General features: G+C 43.4%; 1 protein-coding gene across 4 annotated transcripts in view; it reads left to right on the top strand.

Annotated features, from left to right (window-relative positions):
* The window catches only part of DGKD (diacylglycerol kinase delta), a 113,227-nt gene that overhangs the window by 7,577 nt on the left and 83,740 nt on the right, over window positions 1–21,910 (top strand). For 3 of the 4 annotated variants that reach the window (XM_032355211.1, XM_032355213.1, XM_032355212.1), the window contains exons 2-3: window positions 16,391–16,501; window positions 18,133–18,213. In XM_032355211.1, coding sequence (XP_032211102.1) covers window positions 16,391–16,501; window positions 18,133–18,213 — 192 coding nt within the window. Of the gene's footprint in view, window positions 1–14,083; window positions 14,106–16,390; window positions 16,502–18,132; window positions 18,214–21,910 lie in introns of those variants that run through there. The other variant, XM_032355215.1, reaches the window with a different exon arrangement.

Consider the following 21,910-nt stretch of genomic DNA (forward strand, 5'->3'; position numbering starts at 1 on the left):
GTTCACTGCTTAATGGACCTCTTCTCTGAGATAAGGAGCTTTACCTGAGGACCAGCTCTGGGATTTTACTCTCACTGGGCCCTGCTGCAGTGGTTCCCTGGCTCCTCTTATTCTCAACTATCCCAATTTCACAGGTGAGGGGTGGGCAGTTAGGTGGCTTGCCAGGGTGCCATGAAGCCACCCAAGCCTCGTAGATTCCAGATGGCACCTCTTCCTACTCTTCCTACTGGGTCCTACCTTGTCCCTTGATAGTCAAGTGGCAGCAGTGGGAGTGGCTCCCGGAGCCTGAGAGAGGGAGCAGTGGGACCGTGGGAGGGAGGGTCCACTCAGCTCAGCCACTGGCTTTAGGATGTGGCCAGAGCAGGGGGAGGACCAGTCAGAGAAGGAAGTGGGAGAAGCTCGGAAGGAAGAAGAGGGAAGGGAGGGGAGGGGAAGAAGGTAAGTTCCTGATTTCAGCACCCAGAGGTCCCCCTGCACTATCATTACTGCTACTTTTGTATTTCCTTACAGAGTATTTTTCTGGGTATGTTTAACAGAATTGGAATGAAAGTATATGTAAATATTCATTGGAATGAAAGTATATGTAAATATTCACTTTAATGTTACAAGCATTTCTCTGTGTTGTTAAAATCTCTTTATTCTTACCCCTTGTAATTGTATATTCTGTGAAGAATACCTTTGCAAGGAAGGCTCTTTTTCAATTTTTAACTATGAAAAATTTAAAAAGAATAATAGTACAGTGTATGCCTATTATACTTACTACCAAGAATCAATAATTGTTAATGTATTGCCAAAAATGCCTTATCTATATGTGTTGAATATAAGGAATCTGCTAAATCTTTTGAAAGTAACTTATAGGTATCACAATAGTTTACACTTAGATAGCTCAGCATGCAACTCATAAAAATGACATTTTAAAGTATATCATCACCTAAACTCTAAAGATAAGGAATTCTAAAAATAAGGATGTTTTCCTATACACCGTTATTATACCTAAAAATTAATTGTAATTTTCTAATATCTAATAAGCACATGATTTTTAGATTCCCCCAGTTGAACCAAAATCCCCTTGGGGGATCATGACCAATCAAAATTGTTGCATTATATTTTGTTGTACTTCTTCAGTCTCTGAGCCTCAAATACTCCCCACAGGCACTTTCTCCTTCTCCTCCCCACTATGACATGGATGAATTGGAGAGACAAGGGCAGTGGTCTTAAAAAAAAATCTGTGTCTGGATTTTTTTTTTTTTATTGTTTCCTTGTGGTTTCTTTGATCCTTTTATTTGCTGTAAACTGGAAGTGAGAGTTTTGAAGACTTGTTTCTATGCAGGTTGATGTTTTGGGCAAATTTCCTTGATCTGGGATGTTCAGTGTCCTGTCAGGCTGTCCCCTCTGCTGTGTCATCATTTGCTTTATGTGGAGATGCTAGATATTTCCATTGGAAGTGTGGATTTCCCTCTTTGTCAGGAGGGAACCTGTGAGGTGGTTCTTGGGCATCAAGCAAATATACTTATCTTTAACAGTTTTCAGCATTCATGCCTAAGAGTTTCCTGAACCAATTACGGGTTTGCAAAATGAAGAGTGCCCCCTTTCTGTCATCTTTTCCACGTTTGTCTGTTGGTATTCTGTAAATTTTTCCCACTTCAACTGGGGAAGAGCTACAATTTCTTTAAAAAAAAAAAAAGGCAGGGTAATTGCTGGTTTCTTCCTGTTTAATTGCCAATTTTCAAAGTAAGGATTTGGTAGAAGAATTCTCTCCAATGGAGGCAAACGTTCTCTTTCTGTTCTCCCTCGCTGTCTCACTCTGTCACTGTGGATTCATTCTTTTTATTCAGTGTTTTACAGTCAGTGGTGGTCATTCCTTTTGATGCTTAAACTGTCCACTTTTCCCTAGGGGAGCCCCTTCACGGTGGCTCTTTGGCCTGTGAGCGTTTGCTTGCTGTGCCTTGATCTGTCGTTTCATCTTTGGGCTAGATTCCAGAAGTGGGGTTGTAGGTCATGGTGGGCTGGGGCTGAGGTGTCTGGGACAGGCAGTGCCCAGTGAGTTTAGCACATCAACCTGGTGGGGCTTTGCTTTTCCTTTTTTGGGTTTGTACCTCTCAGTTTTGCATCTCCATTTATTTTGTGTTCCTTTTCTGTGGTTCTTATTGTTTGTGGGTTAATCTGTCCCTTCATCACTCTCTTGGTGAGCTATTCCCAGTCTTCTCTGCATTGTATCCTGCAGCTTTTCTGAGGTCTCACGTTTTGGCTTGTACATGACCAATGACATTTCCTGCAGTGTACGTTTTCCCCTTTAACCCCTTATATGTGGATTTTAATTTTGCTGGGGTGTGATTATTTTTGCTTCCTTTTCTAATCATGTCCTGTATCGTAGCTTGTTGTGCTTTAATTTCATCCTGTTCTCATTTTGGTGCTCCCTGTCCTTGAAAAAACTAATTTTTTAATAGAGTCAGTGTCTTCCTGTAATCTTAAAACAAGAAGCACATATTTGCTAAAATGGTCTTCTGGTTTCTGTAATAAATTCATTTAGATTTATGCATGTGCTTTATAATATATCTTCAGCCCACCCCGTCTCCCCCCTGTCTTGTTTTGATTTATCAGGCCTGGAATATTTTTCCCGGTCTTCGGGTTTGAAGTGCCCTTAACTGTGTGCTTGGCTCCTGGAGGGAATGTGAGTCCTGCCCGAGATTGGTCTCAGGTCCAGTGCTGTGCCTGTGCTGCTCTGGGCCGGCTCTCCCTGCCACCTCAGTCTGAGTAGTGTGATGCTTTGGGTCACCTGCCACCTGCTTTTGGCTGTCTCTGCTCTTCTCCATCTGAAGGTGAAGGTGCCTGGGTTGTGGTAGTTTTCCTAAGCCTGGCTCCTCTTGCCCCATGATGGTGAAGTACACCCCAGGATCCAGGCCAAGTGGTGCATTGTCCCTTGTAGCAAGATGGGAGAGGAGCACTCTTGTTCTTTTTCTTTATTTACCATTTTAACCATTTTATTAAAAAAAAATATTTACTTTTATTTTGTTTTACTTCTTTATTTTTAAGTAGGCTCTATTCCCAATGCGGTGCTTGAACTCACGACCCTGAGATCAAGAGTCACATACTTTATCAGCTGAGCCAGCCAGGTACCCCCTCACTTAAACCATTTTAAATGTATACAGGTCAGTGGCGTTAGGTATTAACAGTGTTGTGCAACCATCACTGGTATTTAGTTCCCGATTTTTTTTATCCCTTAGGAAACCCCTTTCCATTAAGCAGTCATTCCCCATTCCCTCTTCTTCCCCAGCTACTCATCTACCTTCTGTCTCCGTGGATTTACCTTTTCTAGATATCTCATATAAATGGAATCATACCATATATGGCCTTTTGTGTCTGGCATCTTTCCCTTAGCATGTTTTCAAAGTTCATCCATGTTGTAGCATGTATCAGTGCCTCATTCTTTTTTATAGCCAAATAGTATGCCATTGTATGGATATATCACATTTTGTTTATCCCTTCATCTCTTGATACATATTCAAATTGCTACTACTATTTGGCTGTTGTGAATAGAATAGGACTTCTATGAACAAGTTATTGGTTGAATGTCTGTTTCTAGTTCTTTTGGGTATTTACCCAAGGAGTGAAATTGTTGGGTGGTTATGTGTATATCTTATTGAGGAACCTCTAAATTGTTTCCCACAATCGCCATGCCATCTTATATTTCCAGCAGCACAATAGCAATGTAGGAGGGTTCCGGTTTTTCTGCAGTTGCCCACACTTCTTTTCTTTTCTTTTCTTTTTTCTTTTTTATTATGGCCATCCTGGTGGCTGTGAAGTGACATCTCCTGGTATTGATTTGCATTTCCTTAGTGACTAATGATGTTGAACATATTTTCATATGCCTGTTGGCCTCTTGTGTATCTTTGGAGAAATATCTATTTCAGTCCTTTGCCCATTTTTAAGTTGGGTTATCATTTTGTTGTTGAGTTGTGGGGTTCTTTATATATTCTGAATACTGGGCCCTTCAGTATTCAGTAAATTCAAATCAATGAACTTTCCCCCATTTTGTGGGTTCTCTTTTCACTGTCTTTTTAAAAAAAGATTGGTATTATTTATTTTAGAGAGAGAGAGAGAGTATGAGTGTGCATGTGAGTGGGGGGAGGAGCAGAAGGGGAGAGAGAGGGAGAGGGGAAGAATCCCAAGCAGACTCTGCATGGAGCTTGATGTGATATTTGGTCATGACCCCAGATCATGACCCAAGCTGAAACTGAGAGTAAGAAGCTTAACTGACTGAGCCACCCACATACCCCTCCTCTCACAGTCTTTACAGTATCTTTTGATGCACAAAAGTTAAAAAAGTTTTTTTTCCAAAAGTTTTCAATTTTAGAGAAGTCCAGTTTATGTTTTTCTTTCCTTGCTTGTGCTTTTGGTGTTATATTTGAAAAACCATTGCCAAATCCAAGGTCATGAAAATGTACTTCAGTGTTTTTTTCCAAGAGTTTTATTGTTTTAGCTCTTTTTGTGTTAATTTTTTTTATATGGTGTGAGGTAAGGGCCCAGTTTCAGTCTTTTGCATGTGGATATCCCAGCATCGTTTGTTGAAGAGGACCACTTTTTTCCAGCCGGATTTGGCCTTTCAAGTTATATACCCTATAATACTTAAAATCAGCTGTGAACTTCTCAGAATTGGTTGGTAATCTTGACTATTTTTGGAGTGGTCTTAGTGGAATTCGTAGAAGGATTGGTTGATAATAGAATCATTCTTATGGATGGTTATGAGACAGTTACACATTTGTAGGGTTTGAAAGGAAATATCTGTATTTCTGAATTTCTTTTGTCCTAGAACTCTCCATATTTCAAGTATGGGGTGTGAACTTGGTTCAGTTCTTTTCATGGTTTGGGAAAATTTGAAATACCCATCTTTTTAAGTCTAATCCCACTTGGTGGTCTTTATATTTGAACTCTTTGACAAAGATGGATTAGTAGTCAGAAGCTGAATGCAAAGGAAGTCTAAGAAATTGTTCTTTATCTCTTTTTTTTTATGTTTTCAGGTACTTAAAGAGGGCAAGTAAAAACGAGGTTTGTCAGTAGTGAGTTATGGGTCTAATTGCCCAAGTGTATTTTTACTACCTGCTAGTCATAATTGTCTAAGTAGATTTTTATATCCAGCCAGTATTGTGCGTGAGCTGGAATTTTGCTGTTTATAGAAACCCTGTAGCTTCTTCACTCTTCAGCAGCACATACGGGTGCAACCATTTGGGGAGATGATTTGGTGACATGTTTGAAAAACATAGACGGTCCATACTCTTGACTCAGTAATTCCACTGGTGGAATCGTATGCTGAGGAAATAGTCTTAAATAAGAAAAGTACAATGACGTTATGTTTATTGCAGCATTAAATATAAAAAGTTGCAAACCCCCGAGATAGTCCAGCCCAGTGTAGCAACTCAGTGGGTTAATGACAGAGCTGACATAGCTTTTCCGTGCTGGCATCACGCACCCTGCATAGGTGGTCTTGCTTCCCTTTTGAAAGTGCGTGAAGGTTACCATGGTGGCTGAGTGCCCAGGCCGCACAATTGGGAAGTGGCAGAGCGAGTTGCGGCTTTTGTGTCTACTGCAGCCATTTGGGTGATTGAGGAAGGCAGTAATGTGGACAGTACTTTGTCATGTTGGGAAAACAGAGAGGCAGTGTGTACAGAATGCCATTCAGCTGTGTGCAAAACACTGCATAGGAAGTAAGACAACGAAAGTTTCCGAACTGATGCCAGAGATTGTGCCCTGATACCAGGGTGGTGCAGTTTGGATTATTTTTATTTTTACTTTTCTGAATTTTCTAAAATGGGCATATTGTTTGTTAAAGAAAACAAAAACAAAAGCTTAACATGATGTCCTTCAATCGAGGTTTCCTGATGTGGAGGGTATAAAGGGTGCTGTGTGCAGGTAGCAGAAAATGGAGAAGAGTCTGCCCTTAGGCTTTTTTCTGGAATGTCCTGAATCACAGTTGAAACAGTTCCAGCTGTCAGATCAAAACAGATGCAGTGTAAGCAGCCAGATATACAAAAGGGCATGATAAGTAGGATTTAAATTTCATAGTATCCTAATAAATGAATACATTATATGCAGTATCTTAGTTATGTTCCCCTTTGCTTAAACTTTTAACTCCTGTGTTGAAAATAACTTTAAACTTACCTAAGCAGAGTTCAGGGTCTTGATATAAATAAGATATATATATTTTAAAAAGATATATTTTAACCTGACATTGAAACTCTTTCATATATGAAATGCTGTCAGTTTTTTAGATTTGCTCATAATTATTTCAGTGCCCTTAAGCACTTGAAAAGATGAAACAGGCTACAGAGAAACACAGAAAAGTGGATCTGGTCACAATATATTTGGAAAAGCAGATTATTAAATAATTTGTATATTACATAACCTCTCTTTCTGTCTTATTTACGCACTGAGAACACACTGGAAGGATGTTATTGCAGGATGTCAGTGGCAGGTGTTAGCAGTGTGGCTGGACTGAGTGTTCTCAAGTGAAGAAAAAGCACTTCCCGTAAGCCCAGAGGCGGCTGCTTAACACCGGACTCTTATTTCCACCTTCTGTCTGAAAACGGGCAAGGGGGCAGTGGGACCCAGGGAAGAGGCATTTGAGTAGTGATGGTTATAACACTGCTTTGCATTTGTGTAGCACTTTGCAGCTTCCTGGGCATTTCCTGCTCTGGGCAGCACCCCCTGAGGTGGGATCTGCAGGTTAGGAACCTGGGGTGTCAGGAACCTGGGGTGTCGGGGAGCTGCTGCCCTTAGCTCCAGTGGTAGCAGCTGCAGGCCTTGCATTCAGGCCTCTGGTGTGTTTCATTCACTTCTGAGTTTCCAGAGCACCCTGTCTCTATCTCTGTTGGAAATTTCCGAACATACACAAAAGTAGGGAGAGGAGTTTTAATCAAGTCACCCGGTCTAAGCAGTCATCAGCATTGTGTCTTTTTTGTTTCCTCTGTCCTCAGCCCCGAGCCCTGCTTTCTTCTAAGTATTTAAAGCACATTCCTATGGTACTTTTTATGTTGTAAAAGTATCCCTCTGTCAGTGCACAATTTCCTTAAGGGTCAAGGGTCCTGTCTCTTTCATCATCATATTCCCAGCCATACTTGCACTTAAGTGTTCAATAAATATTTGTTGAAACAAAGAGTGCATTTCATTCCACCGGTCCATGGGGAGAAGGATTTTACTCTGTAGGCTCACAGCAGCCCTGCGAGGCTGTGGTGCTATGAGTGCACCACAGTGTATGTGTGTGTGTGTGTGTGTGTGTGTACACGAACGTACTTGGAAGTCGCTTCTGCTGCTGGTGGTTGGGTTTGCCTACGTGGTGTGCAGTGGAGATGATTGTGCCCTGACCTGTGCACATCTGTCCATGTGCTCACCCCAGAGAAGTGGGAGGATTAGTTGTGACTGTGGTTTAGTTGTACCTCTAAGAACAAACAAAAGAAAACCTTTCACCAAGCATACTTTTTAATTTTTTCACTTGATATCTAAATGTGAAATCACACAGCCTTGGGTTTGAACCCCGCGTCTGTCCCTTCTCTGTGGATATCGGTCCTCTCTGGACCTCAGTTTCTTCATATAGGAAATGGGGAAGCAACTCCTCACAGTGAAGATCATGTGATCCTGAGGCTTCCTAAGTTCCTGGTGCAGAGTAGGCCCCGCACACGCCCTGACTCTGTCTTCTCCCCGCCCCTTTGTGTGGAATGAGAATGCGCGCATTCTTTGTGTAGATGGAGTGTCTTTGTGTAGATGGAGTGTCTTTGTGTAGATGGAGTGGGGTCATCTGTGGAGGCCCTTAGATAGGGGCCAGTGAGAGCTGTCCTGGGTGCTGCGCCAGGTGGCCTCCCTTCCCTGGGAGTCCTTTTACAATTCTGTACCTTCTAGAAGGCTGGCTTCCTTCCTGTCTTGTCTGCTCTGGCCCTCTCCACCCAGAGGGAACCATTCAGTCATTTTTATTATTTTATTATTTTGGTTAATTCTTCCTTTGTTTCTGTTTGGAAATTAAAAAAGAATTATATATACACATAGTTGCTTTTAATTATCTCTGCAGACACGTGTGCGTGTACACACACATCCACTTTACAAAAGGTAGCAGGCTCCATAAGTGTTCTTTTTTCCATTTAATAGAATTTGGAGATCATTTCATAGCTGTATAAAGATCTTCCTCATTCCTTTTACAATTGTATAGTATTCTGTTTTGTTTTTTTAAATATACCATAGCTTATTCAACCACTTGCATTATTTTTAGACTTTTGCTATGATATTTTGCAGCAGATAGTCTTGTACAGACTTCAGACTTCATTTTATGCTCTTTGCCAGAGTATCTGTGGGATGGGCTTCTTGGAGTTGGCGTGCAGGGTGAAAGGGTAGATGTGTAGGTTTGCTAGGTTTTGGCAGGTCCCTGTCCTCAGGACTTACCTCAGGCCCTGTTTGATCAGTGGTTTCCTCATGGCCTCGCCCACAGTACCTGTGTGTTTTTTTTCTTTTTTTTCTGTCAATCTGATGATGATAGTGTATTTTAGTTTAGTTTTCTTTTTTTTATTAATGAGATAAGGTCAAACATATTTTCATGTGTTTAAGGGCCATTTTTACTTATTTTTCTTGTGAACAGATTCTTTTAGTTTTTGCCTTTAAAAACAAAAGAGATTGTTAGTTTATTCTCAGATTTTAGAGGCTCTTACTGATTAGGGATATTAGCCCCCCATGATATTTTGCAGAAAATTTCCTCAGAGTGTGTTGTGCTTGGGCACCCAGGTGATTAAGATCACTAATACAGCTTCAGCCCTTTGTACCCCCTTGATCTGGCCAGGGAGTCAGCCACATGATGCCTTAGGACTCCACACTGTGCCTTTCTGCCTCACCAGCTTTAGATTGCTGGCTCCCAGCTCATGGTCTCCCCCCACCGTAGCTGCTACAGCTCTAGACTTGGTGACTGCATTCAAGGTGAGAGGATCAGGGAATGGGGACTCGAAGCCACATGTGTTCTCATATGCGTGCAAAGCGACTCTCTTGCCTCCCCAGCCCTGGTGGGACTTACGCTTAGTAAGCATTACCTCCATGTAGGTTTCTGTGACCAAGTGAATCATGTGGCCAGGACTGCGGAGGTGTGATCAGCGTTGTGATGTTGTTGGCCGCACTTGGTTCAACCAGCCCCCTCAGAACTGAGAGTGTATTAGCAAAGAGGGGCCATACCAGAGTAATAGGAGAGCCCTCAGATTTAGGGAAGGTGGTTGTGAACTCCAAAGGAAGGGCAGATCAAGGAGCAGTTCTTTTGAGGGAATTTTGGCCCAACACTTTGCGGCCACTCTTTGGTCTTCTGCTTTCGTCCCTCTTCATATTACTGGGGACAGGAATGGGACATCTTCCTAACTCTCTATGGAACTTCAAGTGACAGGGGCTTTGGGACATGGTTGCTTTTAACCTTGCAGGCAGTGTATCGAAGGAGGAAAACCAGGGTAGTAGCAAAGGGGAAGTTGGGTTCTCTTGATTGGTAAGAAAAGAATGGCTGTCCTTTCTCTGTGGGTTAGCGTTTTCGGGGTCTTTAGGAAAAACAACTCATGTGGGCACCTTTGTGTTGGATTGGTTGCAGCAGATGTAGGGTTCGGCTCTGAGGAGTTGAGAGGAATTCTCCAGTATAGCAGTAACCCATGTACACCTCTAGTCTCTCGCTCCTGCTGGTTGTTGGTGCCATGGAGACATTGATGTGTCAACATACAGTTGTGGCCCAAGGTGAGCAGACTTCTCAGCTTCTGAGATGATGTGACAAGACCGGGTGGTAGGTAGGTAGGGGAGTTGTAGGTAAGTTGCAGGTAGTTCTGAATCAGATGAATTGGGATGAATTTGTGGATGGTGTTTTGAATTGATGAAGCTATCTTTGCTTAATTTATTTAAATCAGAGGGGCTGCTGGGCAGCTCAGTGGGTGGAGCCTCTGCCTTTGGCTCAGGTCATGATCTCAGGGTCCTGGGATGAGCCCCACATGGGGCTCCCTGCTCAGTGGGGAAACTGTTTCTTCTCCCCACCGCCTACTTCTCTGCCTACTTGTGATCTCTCTCTCTCTGTCAAATAAATAAATGAAATCTTTAAAAAAAATTTATTTAAATCAGAGTTATCAATAGATTTTTATGATCAGTAGATTTTTTGCCAGCAGATGTTTTTGGTCTGCTGTCTAGGAACTAGGTTTGAATTCCAGGTTGTCTTTTTACTAGTTGTGTGGCATTGAGTGACTTACTTAATTCTTTGGACCCTTTATTCCCTAATCTGTAAGATGGGAATATTACTATGTAACTCTGAAGTTGATGGAAGGTTAAAAGGTAAAAATGCCAGATATGTATATAGTAAATATGATGAGTACTTAGTAACCTCTAGGTCTTTGGGTATGTCATGCATGCCCTATTTTTGATAAGAGTGAAGGGGGCCTCATATTTCTTTGTGGTCTACTAGTAGGTGTTTAACTGTGGACAGATTATTCAATCTTTCAACGCCCAGTTTTCTTATTTGCCAGTTAGAATATTAGTATGTATTTGTTCTGTTAAGAAGGCAAGGAGGGGCGCTCAGTTGTTAAGCGTCTGCCTTTGGCTCAGGCCGTGATCCCAGAGTCCTGGGATCAAGCCCTGCATTGGGCTCCCTACTCAGCCTGCTTCTCCCTCTCCCTCTGCCTGCTGTTCCCCTGCTTTGTTCTCTCTCTCTGTCAAATAAATAAATAAAATCTTGGGGAGAAAAAGAAAGCAAGCAGATACAAAAATACTCATGAAAATTTCAAGTGATATGCAAATTTAAGGTATTAAGTTTTACTAGCTTTTTCCCCCCACAGAAACATTTTAATAGTTCTTTTGTGTATTAACTTTTATGCTAATTCCCCACTTTTTTTTGAACTTTGTGGATTTTTTTTATCATGTGGACTAATATCAGGTTTATATACGTTTTTACTGGAGGACTAAAAAGGTTTAAGGACAAGTAGATGGCTGATTTGAACATTGGGCTGGATTTTTCCCTCCTCTCTCCTTTATCTTCCCCCTTCTTTCCTGGCCTGCCTTCAGCTGCTAACCTTGTCCACTCAGGCAGTCTGGTCGTCAGGAACACGTGCACACTCTCCCACTTACACAAGATGCTGAAGGCACCAGTAGTGCTCTGCCTGAGCTTTTACTTCTATCCTTTTATTGACGAACTTTGTTTTCCCTTTCTTTTCCCATGTTGAGTAATGCGCATGTAAATGTCAGTGCAGCATAAATGCGTTTAATAAACTGCATGTGTGAACCCAGCAGAGCATCAGGAGGTCGCCCCCAGGGATCCTTTCTGTCCAGCATACTGCCCTTCAGCATCTCTTAGTCACCATTGGACTTGCTCTGGTTCATGCCTTCTGCCAGTTTTCCATTTAGCAGTTGCTTTTTCTTGTTACTATTTTGCAGGGGTTCTTAGAATGTTCTGGATGCTCTCTCTGGCCATTGGCAGTATTGCGTGTATCTTTTCCCAGACCCTGGCTTCCCTCTTCCTTTCTTTGTGAGGTGTCTGTGATCAACAGAAGTTCTCCATTGGAATATAGTTGGCTTAAGCAGTTTTATAATTGGTGTTTAGTACTTTTTCAATCCTGCTTAAGACCCTTTCCCCCCCAATCCCAAGGTTATAAGGCAATTCTCCTTTATTGTCTGCTGAAGCTTTTAGAGTTTTGCCTTTTGCATTTCATCTGTAGCCCACGTGTGTGAGGTGGGGGACTGAGAGCATTTTTGCCCTTGGATAATCGGTTGTTTTAGGCCCGGCCACTGACTGGTCCCTCCTCGCCCCCAGCTGGAGAAGCTGCTGCTGTCACTCATCACACTTTCAAATCTGTCAGCATCTATTTCTGGGCTGTCTTGAGCCCCAAATGCTGCTTCTCGTCATTTTGCCTTAAGGAAGAGTCCAGGGCAGGCACAGACTTTTGTAGCGCTGTTCTTCGAAGTGCTGTTGGTAGCGTGGAGTGGGACCCGTTCCACCTGTTCTAGCAGCCCAGGTGAGTTGAGTACACGCACAGCAGTGCACAGCAGTATGTGGAAATGCTCTGTAGCTGACAAAGGTACTCACTAACGTGGAAGGGTGCTGACGATATATCAGGAGAGGAAATAGGAAGTTAAAGTATGGTGTGTGCACTATGATTCCATGTTTATAAAAAGTTAAGAAACATGTGGGTTAAAAAACCCACCTCCCATCTTTGCTTCCTCCCATCCAGGTCACATTCCATGTACTGTGCTCTGGCTTCGCCCTGGCAGCCCTCCTCCGACTCCACCCAGTCGTCATCATCAGTGCAGCCTCCTGGGGGCTGTCTCCTTGATCCTGATCTTGTGCCTGCTTTCTTCTATCCTTCCTTTGGGTTCCTGCCTCTCTGTACCTGGACTTGGTGTCCTGGGGTTCCCAGTCTCCTGTGCCTGCTCTTTTTGTGCTCCTTTTCCCTATGTGCCTTACCAAAACGTCTCTTCTGTTAAACCTTGTCTCATACCCTGACCTCATATCCGCTGCTGTCTCTCTGCTCCGCTCAGCTCCCCCTGGCATGCTTGAGGACCTCGTGGGCATGCCCCAAATGAAGCCCCCAGCCTCTCCCGTGAAACCAGAGTCCTCCTCGTCTCCATCCAGGCATTCTCAAGTCTGTGTCCCTGTTTCCCTCCCAGAGGCTCAGTGTTGCTGGCTGCCCTCTTACAAGAGTTACTGGACTGTTCTGTGTGCTTCTAGGTTTCCCTCCGCCTCTCCTCCATACTGTGGCCAAGAGCATCTTTGCAAAGTATACCTGAGGGTCTGAGACCCACAGGCCTTGCTCTCAGTAATCTGGGCAGGTTTGCCCAGGGCTCGAGGGGCCTGTTCTTGCTTTTTCCTGCCCACTCGTTTGAAACCTTCTCCCTCCACTTCCCAGGCCGAAGATTTTATTTATTTATTTATCAGAGAGAAAGAGTGTGGGAGCACACAAGCAGGAGCAACAGAGAATCTCAAGCAAGTTGTGCTGAGTGCAGAGCCCGATGCAGGGCTTATCTCAGGACACCGAGATCATGACCTGTGTGGGAACCAAGAGTTGGATGCTTAACTGACTGCGCCACTCAGGTGCCCCTGTTTTGAAGCCTTTTTAAGGGCATTTCCAGAGCTGCCTTCCTCAGTCCTTTGTTCCTGAGCAGGATGACTAGAGACTTGAGCTTCCCTCACAGCAGGTGCCTGGCAGTCTCGCCTGTGGGCCAGCTGCTCTCTGTCTGCTCACCGTGGGTGGCTGTGGCACCCAGGGCCACGCTTGGACTACCGGTTTCATCCCTGGATTTACTTCCTCTCTGGAGGTGGGCGTGGGGCTCACTTACCCACTCTGATTCTCAGTGCCTGTGTGTGTTTCAGATCTGTCCTTTCTGGGTTTCTGATGGTGATGAAGGTGCCCTGGATTGCTTGAAGGACAGAGTGGGCCCTTCTATTTGTGCAAAGAACTTGACAAAATGGTTCTAAGAGCATGGCCGCCCAGCATGTCCTGATCGAGCTGTGCTTGAGTCTGGGTTTTTGACTTCTGGTTCTCTGCTCCATTGGGCACGAGGAGGAGCCCTGCCAGCTGAGCAGTGTTTCCTGTGGGTGCCATTTACAAGCTGCCAAATGCAAAACACAGCAGATTATTCAGGGGTGTTATTTTCTTGACCACTTTTAGTTCATTGCTTTTGACTGAGTGTTTAAAAATATTCTGCAGCATATCTATAGTATTCTCGAGCAGCGAATCAGGAGAAGAAACGCAGTTTCTGAGAAAGCTTCAAAGAAATACTGGTCTTTATCTTTTCCCCAGCCTTTTCCGCTGAAACCCACCAGAGTCTTTTTCTGAGTGCTCTTGTTCTATAAATAGAACAGCGGCCCTCCTTGGGTAGCCCAAGATCGCAGCTCTCATCCGCTTTCTGAAAGATTTGTGTGTGTGTGGTAGAGTGGATTGTGTTTTAATTTTGCTTTTCTTTTATGTGTGAGATGTGTGGCGGGAGATGCAAGAAAAAGTACTCTATCATTCCTTTAAAGATAACTTAGTATAACTTTTCTGGGTCTGGGCTTGTTGGTTTTGTTGTCTTTTTTTTTTTTTTAATTTGCATTTAGAAAAGAGATGGAAGTGGTGACTTCCCCTGCAGAGGTAAGGAAGACGCGTGGGGGTGAGGAGCGGTGCCTTTGTCGAGAGAGTCCTGTGAGGTCAAGGAGGAGAGGCCGCCTTGGAGCGTGGCCCTGGCGCCTGTGGGTCTGCCTTGCTGTGCACAGACATAGCTGTTCTGGGTCTCTGAAGAGCGCGCTGAGGTGGACGTCCGTGTGTACTTGGCTCTGAAAAGAACGCTGGGAAACGACCTGCTAGTCCTTCTGTACCGGGGATGGTCTCTACCTGTAGCTACTGGGATCAGAGGGGGCGCTGGGTCTCTGCCATGGACTCGGCCTCTGCTTCAGCACATGTTCCCGCCCTTCAGAAAAGCAGCGCCTTCGTTTAGGATGGCCGTTTTGGATTCTGTGACTGTAGTTTGCTTGTCTGTTCCTTTGGTCATTGGGTGATGCTGTCATCTTCTCTCTGCTGCTGCCAGTCTCTCATTACCTAGGAGAGCTGGCGGGTGACCTCGGAAGCAAAGGTGGAGGCATAAGCCACAGCATGAGGAGGGAGGTTCTCAGTAGTTTTTTTCCTGGGACCTGGAGAAGGTTGCTGTCGTATCACAAGGCCAACCGGACAGCACAGATCCCATCACACCTGGCGCAAAGGTCACGAGCTGGCTCGTGCAGCTCCTCTTGCCCGGGAAGCTCCTCGAGAGGACGTCCTGTGGCGGGGATAAGGAGGGGAGCAGCTGCCAGCACTTCCATGCCCTGTGGACAGGGCACTGTGCGTCTCAGGTTGGGGTCCCGGTGCACGGCCCCATGTTGGTGAAGCCCTCAGGGGCTTTCTTTGGAGTTCTTCTCAGGGTGGGGGTGAGCTGCATCCCGAGTTCCCTCCCTGCTCTGTTTTGAGTTGGCTAGTGGAAGGACCAGACTGCACTGGTGTTCTGCTCTTGTCGTCTGACGTGTTTGGGTTACATGAGGTTTCTATATCTGGTTTCATCTTAGGTCATCTTCAGTGGCCACAGGTACCCAAGTGCTTTGGACAGATACTTTCTTTAAAAAGTTACCTAAAGTGCAAAGCTATATGGGATTAGGTAATTCTTCTAAAACTTCTCTGAACCGGTATTAGTATATGGGGCATAGTTTTTGTGCATTCTCCCTGATTCCATGGTGAAACCCCCTGTACATTGGCCGTTTCTGTCAGCTGGGGAAAACAGTGTATGCACGTGCCGAGAGCCAGGCTCCTGTTTTAGGCATGTTGTTTATTCGGTTTGTCTCCTAGTGGCTCCCAGTAGTTCACATGTCTAATGATCAAGTAGTTCTTTGAGCATTTCGGTTCTGAGTGCTCTGCAGGACTCCCTTGTCCTGTTAGACTGGCCCCCAGGACAGCACTGGAGGGGAAACAGCTCCAGGAAAAGCCATGCCCCCTGTTCTTTCACTGTAATTTGATTATTTCTGTGACATTCCCCCCTTTCCCCACTGGTGACACAGAACATTAAGGGGGAAAACACTCAGTAAAAGTCAACGTTCATAAGAAATAAAACATGCCTTGAGACAAATTAAAGCTAGCACTGCAGAGTATTAACCAAACTCATGGGAAATAACAGATCTAAGCAGTGGAAGTTTGTCCTAGGATAAGGACTTGGTAGGGGACTCGGTAGAGACCCTGCCTGGGTCTCTGCGGAGACCTTGGCTTTCATTGAGCCATGGTGAGTGGACCGCTGTCCACTTTGGCTGTTAAGGGAACTCCAGGTAAATGGTGGACCGATTGGATTTACAGGAGGAGAGGAGTTTAGTGACTTTGGTTGTGGCACTTCTGTCTGACAATGTGGGCAGAGGCATGTACCCAGCTTGTGAATAGGGTGAGGGTTGATTGGGGCACAGGCCTGGGGCTGTGTGAACCCCACAGCAACCTACATCGACAGTTTTGGCAACAGGATCCTGAGAAATGGCAGGAGGCCAGAGAACACGGAGACGATGCCAAGAATAGCTGAAAAATACCAAATGCTGAAGCTGGAGAATGCTCTGGCCCCTTGCTGCTTACTGTGTTCCTTCAAGTCTTCTTGTCCCCCTTCTATTGATCTCCTGGGCATGGCCAGGCACACCTTGGGCCCCTGACACCCTCACCACTGAGGCCTGCCACCGTCCTTCAGAATTGTGTAGCCCTCGCAGGCAGCACTCTCGGCCTGTCTAGAGGCCAGGTCTGGGGAGAGTGTGAGAAGTACTTGGGTCAGGCCAGTGGCCTAAGTGGTCAGGCAGGCACTGGCCCGTCTGTGTTCAGTTCCGTGGGATGGGCACCAGGGCACTGTGCAGACGCTTGCTCACGAATTGTTTCTGTGCTTTCAGACCGTCATCAAAGAGGGGATGCTGACCAAACAGAACAATTCATTTCAGCGATCAAAAAGGAGATACTTCAAGCTGCGGGGGCGAACGCTGTACTATGCAAAAACGGCAAAGGTGAGGTGCAGTGAGTGGAGACCACTGGAGAACAGACTCGGCAGGGTCTCTACCGAGTCCCCTACTGATTTCTTATCCTCCACTGCTTAGATCTGTTATTTCCCGTGAGTTTGGTAATACTCTGCAGTGCTAGCTTTAATTTGTCTCAAGGCATGTTTTATTTCTTATACATGTTGACTTTTACTGAGTGTTTTCCCCCTTAGTGTTCTGTGTCACCAGTGGGGAAAGGGGGGAATGTCACAGAAATAATCAAATTACAGTGAAAGATCTTTTTTTCAGAAGAATTGGGGTCACAGGCTTACAAATCTCTTATGGGCTAAAATATCTTTTCTTTAAAAGCAGTTTATTGAGTTATAATTGGCACTCAAAAAGCTATAGATATTTAATATATACAGCTTAATGAGTGTGGAGGTAAGTAGTACATGTCTGTGACACTAATGGAAGCTGTTTTTGGAGCGTTTTGGGCTTGTTGATGTGTGAACAGAACTGTGAAGTTCTAGCCCAGCTCCGCCTTCCCTTGTGCTGGCTTGTGTATGAGCTTTGCAGGGAGAGTCACAGGCAGCTCTAGAGAAAGACAAGAAGCCAGTGAAAGCCACTGAATTCCCATCCGTTTAAATGAATGTGTGTTTGCAAAGCTAGTTTTTGGCGTCCTGAATACCAGTATTGTATTGGTATTGTTGTCAATACTGATGTTTTGGTATTAAAATGTAAATGATTTAGTTTCCAGACTTTTTTTTTTTTGAGATGGATCCCTAGAGAATGCATTAAAATTTTTGAAATTGAACAGAGCAACTTGTTTGGAGAGGGTTCTGACCACATCCCTCATTAAAAAACCAAAAAACACTTAGAGTTAGTTGTGTGTGTGTGTGTGTGTGTGTGTGTGTTTGGGGAAGGGGTTTGGGGGAGGAGGCTTGTTACTTAAAAGGGTGAGTCTCTTTCCTAAGTCATTAGCATTTCCTCCAGGGGTTCCCAGTGGAGTCTTCTTAGAGGGGACAATAAGGTAAACAGGAGATGGGGACTATGGGGAGGAAAATAGGTTGGGGAGGGAGTTTCCCCGGCAGAATACCCAGTCCTCCTTCTGGAGCCTGGCTGTCTCTCTCTCCAGGACTAGATTCCTTCTGGTCTGCTCCCTTTTTTGTTTGTTTGTTTTTTTTTCCTCATGGCCAGATCCCTTCTATCTGGATTGGCCTCTCTTCCTAGAATCATTTATTTTAGCCAGGACCTTTCCCCCTAAGTGTGATTCTAGCTGGAAGGACGGAGGATCCTCGGTCTGGAACCCTGCTCCCTCAGGTAGACTCCATGTGAGGGGATATTTCACATATAGAAGTGAAATGCTGATTACAAAAAATAAATACAGGAACCACAGTGGTTTTTTGTTTTGTTTTGTTTTTCTCCACGAATGCAGTCACTCATGAATTCCTGGCTTAAAAACCACAGAGCTCTACCTTTGAGCTCTGTGCTCTTGTTAGAAGCAGGCAGCCGTGGACGCAGTTAGTGTTCGTGTAGTTGTCAGGTGCTCAAGTTTTAAGGGGCTTGGGTGTCTGTGGGTGCTTGGCTGGGCTTGAGGGAGAGTGGCTGGGCCAGGGTGCCTTGGCCCCACACTGACTCTGGTGCCTGGGTCTCTTCTCCAGTCGATCATATTTGACGAGGTGGACCTGACAGATGCCAGCGTGGCTGAATCCAGCACCAAGAACGTCAACAACAGTTTCACGGTAAGACTCTGGACCACACCTATCTTGATTCCTCACCACATTTTGCTTTCCTTTTTAATCTGAACAAGCATGTAAGCAGTTCAGACCATTTTATTTTTTCTGATTGGAAGTCTTCTTGGCAAATTTTGAATTTAATGTTGAAAATAATAGAATGGTTGGAGAAAAACTAAGAATTTGGCACATGGAAGCTCAAAAGAACAAGAGGGTCCAAGTGAATTTTTTAACATGTTGTTTTTTAACATGTTTCTCTAACAGTTTTGCACAGAGGCTTGTTTTTCACGATTATTGTAGAAAATTTGGAAAACACAGAAACTATGTTGAAACAACCATAATTCAGCTACCTCAAAACATATGCTGTTGATATTTTGGGTGTTTCTTTACTTTTAAACTGTTCCCCTCCCTACCCCCAAATTTAAAGAAGTTACATTGTACTTTTTGTAAAAGTTCCAAATACCTAAAGTCATGTGACCTCACCACCCAGAGGTAACCAACTGCTTACTCTGGAGTGTTCATCTTTATTTCTAAATACCTGTGCCTTCCCCCACATACACCATAAGATTATTATGATTCTTTTATTTTATACCAGTTTTTTTCCTCTTGACAATTTATGTTGGGCATTTTTCCATGTTGATTGATCAAAATGTTCCTCATTTTTTTTTTTTTAAAGATTTTATTTATTTATTTGAGAGAGAGAGACAGTGAGAACGAGCATGAGCGAGGAGAAGGTCAGAGGGAGAAGCAGACTCCCCGTGGAGCTGGGAGCCCGATGTGGGACTCGATCCTGGGACTCCGGGATCATGACCTGAGCCGAAGGCAGTAGTCCAACCAACTGAGCCACCCAGGCATCCTGTTCCTCATATTTTTTATTTTTTATTATTTATTTATTTATTTATTTAAAAGATTTTATTTATTTATTTGACAGAGAGAGATCACAAGTAGGCAGAGAGGCAGGCAGAGAGAGAGGAGGAAGCAGGCTCCCCGCTGAGCAGAGAGCCCGATGCGGGGCTTGATCCCAGGACCCTGGGATCATGACCTGAGCCGAAGGCAGAGGCTTTAACCCTCTGAGTCACCCAGGCGCCCCCCGTTCCTCATATTTTTTAAATGGCTTTATAGACAGCATTTCTGGTATGACTACAGGTTCGGTTTCGGAGGCCGACTTTAAAAATCTGTATAGATGGTTAAGTGTTTGCCTTCTGCTTGGGTCATAATCCCGGGGTCTTGGAATCGAGTCCTGCATGGGGCTCCCTGCTCAAAGGGGAGCCTGCTTCTCCCTCTCCCTTTGCCTGTTGCTCCCCCCTGGTTATACTCTCATGCATTTTCTCTCTCTCTCTGGCAAATAAATAAAATATTAAAAAAAAATCCTTATAAAGTATGACTCTTAATGGCAGGAATGGAATATTTAGAAGCTTGTTTCTCTGTATTAAGCTAGCCAATCTAGAAGTAAAGTATGCTCCCTGATTTTTTTTTCTAGTTCTTTTATAACTCAGTCAAAGTGGGTAATTTTCTTTTTACATCTAGGATCTGAAATTTGGGTTAGTGTTAGTTTCAGATACTTTCAGGTTTTATTTATTTATGGGCTGGTTATTGATGTTGCTGATTCGAATGGGATTTTCCTTCTTCCATTTAAACTTCTACTTGTTTTGATATAACTAACTGCTTGGTTTTAGTTCATGGCTTATCAAATTATTCAGACTTTCCTGGTGGTCTTTCTTATTTTATTCTTCATTTTACTTAGAATATTGTTATTTTTACTCCATTAATTTTATTGTTTACTTACTGGCTGGTGAAAGACTTTTAAAACTGTATGTGGAAAAAAAAAAACACTGTAAATGGATTATTCTGTGATTTGTGGCTTTTAGAGTTTTTAAATAGGAATAGGTGTTTTATTAGGGTGTTTTTGAGCATTAATTTAGTTGATCATGTTGGTTTTGGGTATTTGTACATTTCCTAATAATAAAATTGTTCTTGGTAATGTTAAGTTTTTCCAACCTAATTTTGTGTTTAGAATATTCATATCTACTGTGTATGGTTGGAGATTTCCTTTGGGGTAGGAGGTAACTTGTGTTTTGATCTCAGAGTTAAACTAGCCCTATAAAATTCATTTAGTAACTTTCCGTAACTTTATGTGTTCTGGAACATCTATAGCTTTAGAATTGATAGTTTCTTGAAAGTATTAGAGAACTTATTTTAAATTCTCTGTCATTAAGATTGTTCAGGGAGGGGGTGCCTGGGTGGCTCAGTTGGTTAAACATGTGTCTTTGTCTTTGGCTCCATTGGTCATTATCCCTGGGAGCATTTCCCTGCTCAGTGGGGAGTCTGCTTCTCCCTCTACTGCTCCCTCTGCCTCGTGCTCCCCCTGCTTGTGGTCTCTCCCTGTCAAATAAATAAATAAAATCTTAAAAAAAAAAAAAAAGCCTTAACAAATGAAGACTCTCTAGGAAGGTAAGACTGAAAAGGTTGAGCTTTTTCACCTCTTGACTCCATTTTTGTAATTTGCTTTCCCACTTATCCCACCTTTGAATTTCGTAGCATGTATTATTTGTACTTTAAACCTCAGTGTCTCTGGTTATATCCTTTTCACATTTCTAATTTTGTTTAGCTTTTGTTTTTCTTGTCAGATTTCTTATTCTCCGTCCCTTTTGTTGTTTTTGTAAGAGAACCAGTTCTTGGATTATTGATCAGTTCCATTTTTCTGGTCCCTAATTCAGTTTATGCATCTCTATTTATTCTCTTTTTTGCTTTTCACAACTTTTAAAAACAACTTACTGATTAGCTTATTCTTATTTCTGTTATGTGTGTGCATGTGTATATAATTAAACAGACAATAAGATTGCCTATATAATGAAAGTATGAGGGACTCTGAATTGAACTCTGAGTGCCTTTCTGTTCACATTCCAAAAGTTGTTTTTTTTCTCCCAGTAGAATTACTTTACTAATCATTCAAGTTATTAAAGAAAAATTTGAAGTATATAAATATAAACAGGAAATTTAAAACCATCCATATTCCTATTACACAGAGATACCTGGTAATATATTTTGGTTGACGTCATCCCACACACACTTTCTTTTAAATGTTTTCAATGTTCGGGGCGCCTGGGTGGCTTAGTGGGTTAAAACCTCTGCCTTTGGCTCAAGTCATGATCTCAGGGTCCTGCCATCGAGTCCCACATCGGGCTCTCTGCTCAGCAGGGAGTCTGCTTCCCTTCCTCTCTCTCTCTGCCTGCCTCTCTGCCTACTTGTGATCTCTCTATCAAATAAATAAATAAAATCTTTAAAAAAATAAATGTTTTCAGTGTTCTTTCTTTAGTTAACAGTGAGTTTTAACTTTCATATATATCCTTTAAAATCTTATTTACTAATGTTGCATAGTATTCCATCATGTAAATGTGTAAGTTTATTTAACCGGACCTTATAGTGAATGTTACGTTTTTCCTATCATAAATAATATTGTGATATATACTTGTACACAGATCCTTTGGTGCATTTCCAGTTATTTCTGTAAATTCCATTTGAGGTACAAAGTATGAACTTTTAAAAGGCTTTGGACAGGGACGCCTGAGTGACTCAGTGGGTTAAGCCGCTGCCTTTGGCTCAGGTCATCATCCCAGGGTCCTGGGATCGAGTCCCACATTGGGCTCCTTGCTCGGCAGGGAAGCCTGCTTCTCTCTCCACCTCTGCTTGCCACTCTACCTGCTTG

This window comes from Mustela erminea, chromosome 8 (genome assembly GCF_009829155.1).
Source record: "Mustela erminea isolate mMusErm1 chromosome 8, mMusErm1.Pri, whole genome shotgun sequence".
Taxonomy (NCBI): domain Eukaryota; kingdom Metazoa; phylum Chordata; class Mammalia; order Carnivora; family Mustelidae; genus Mustela; species Mustela erminea.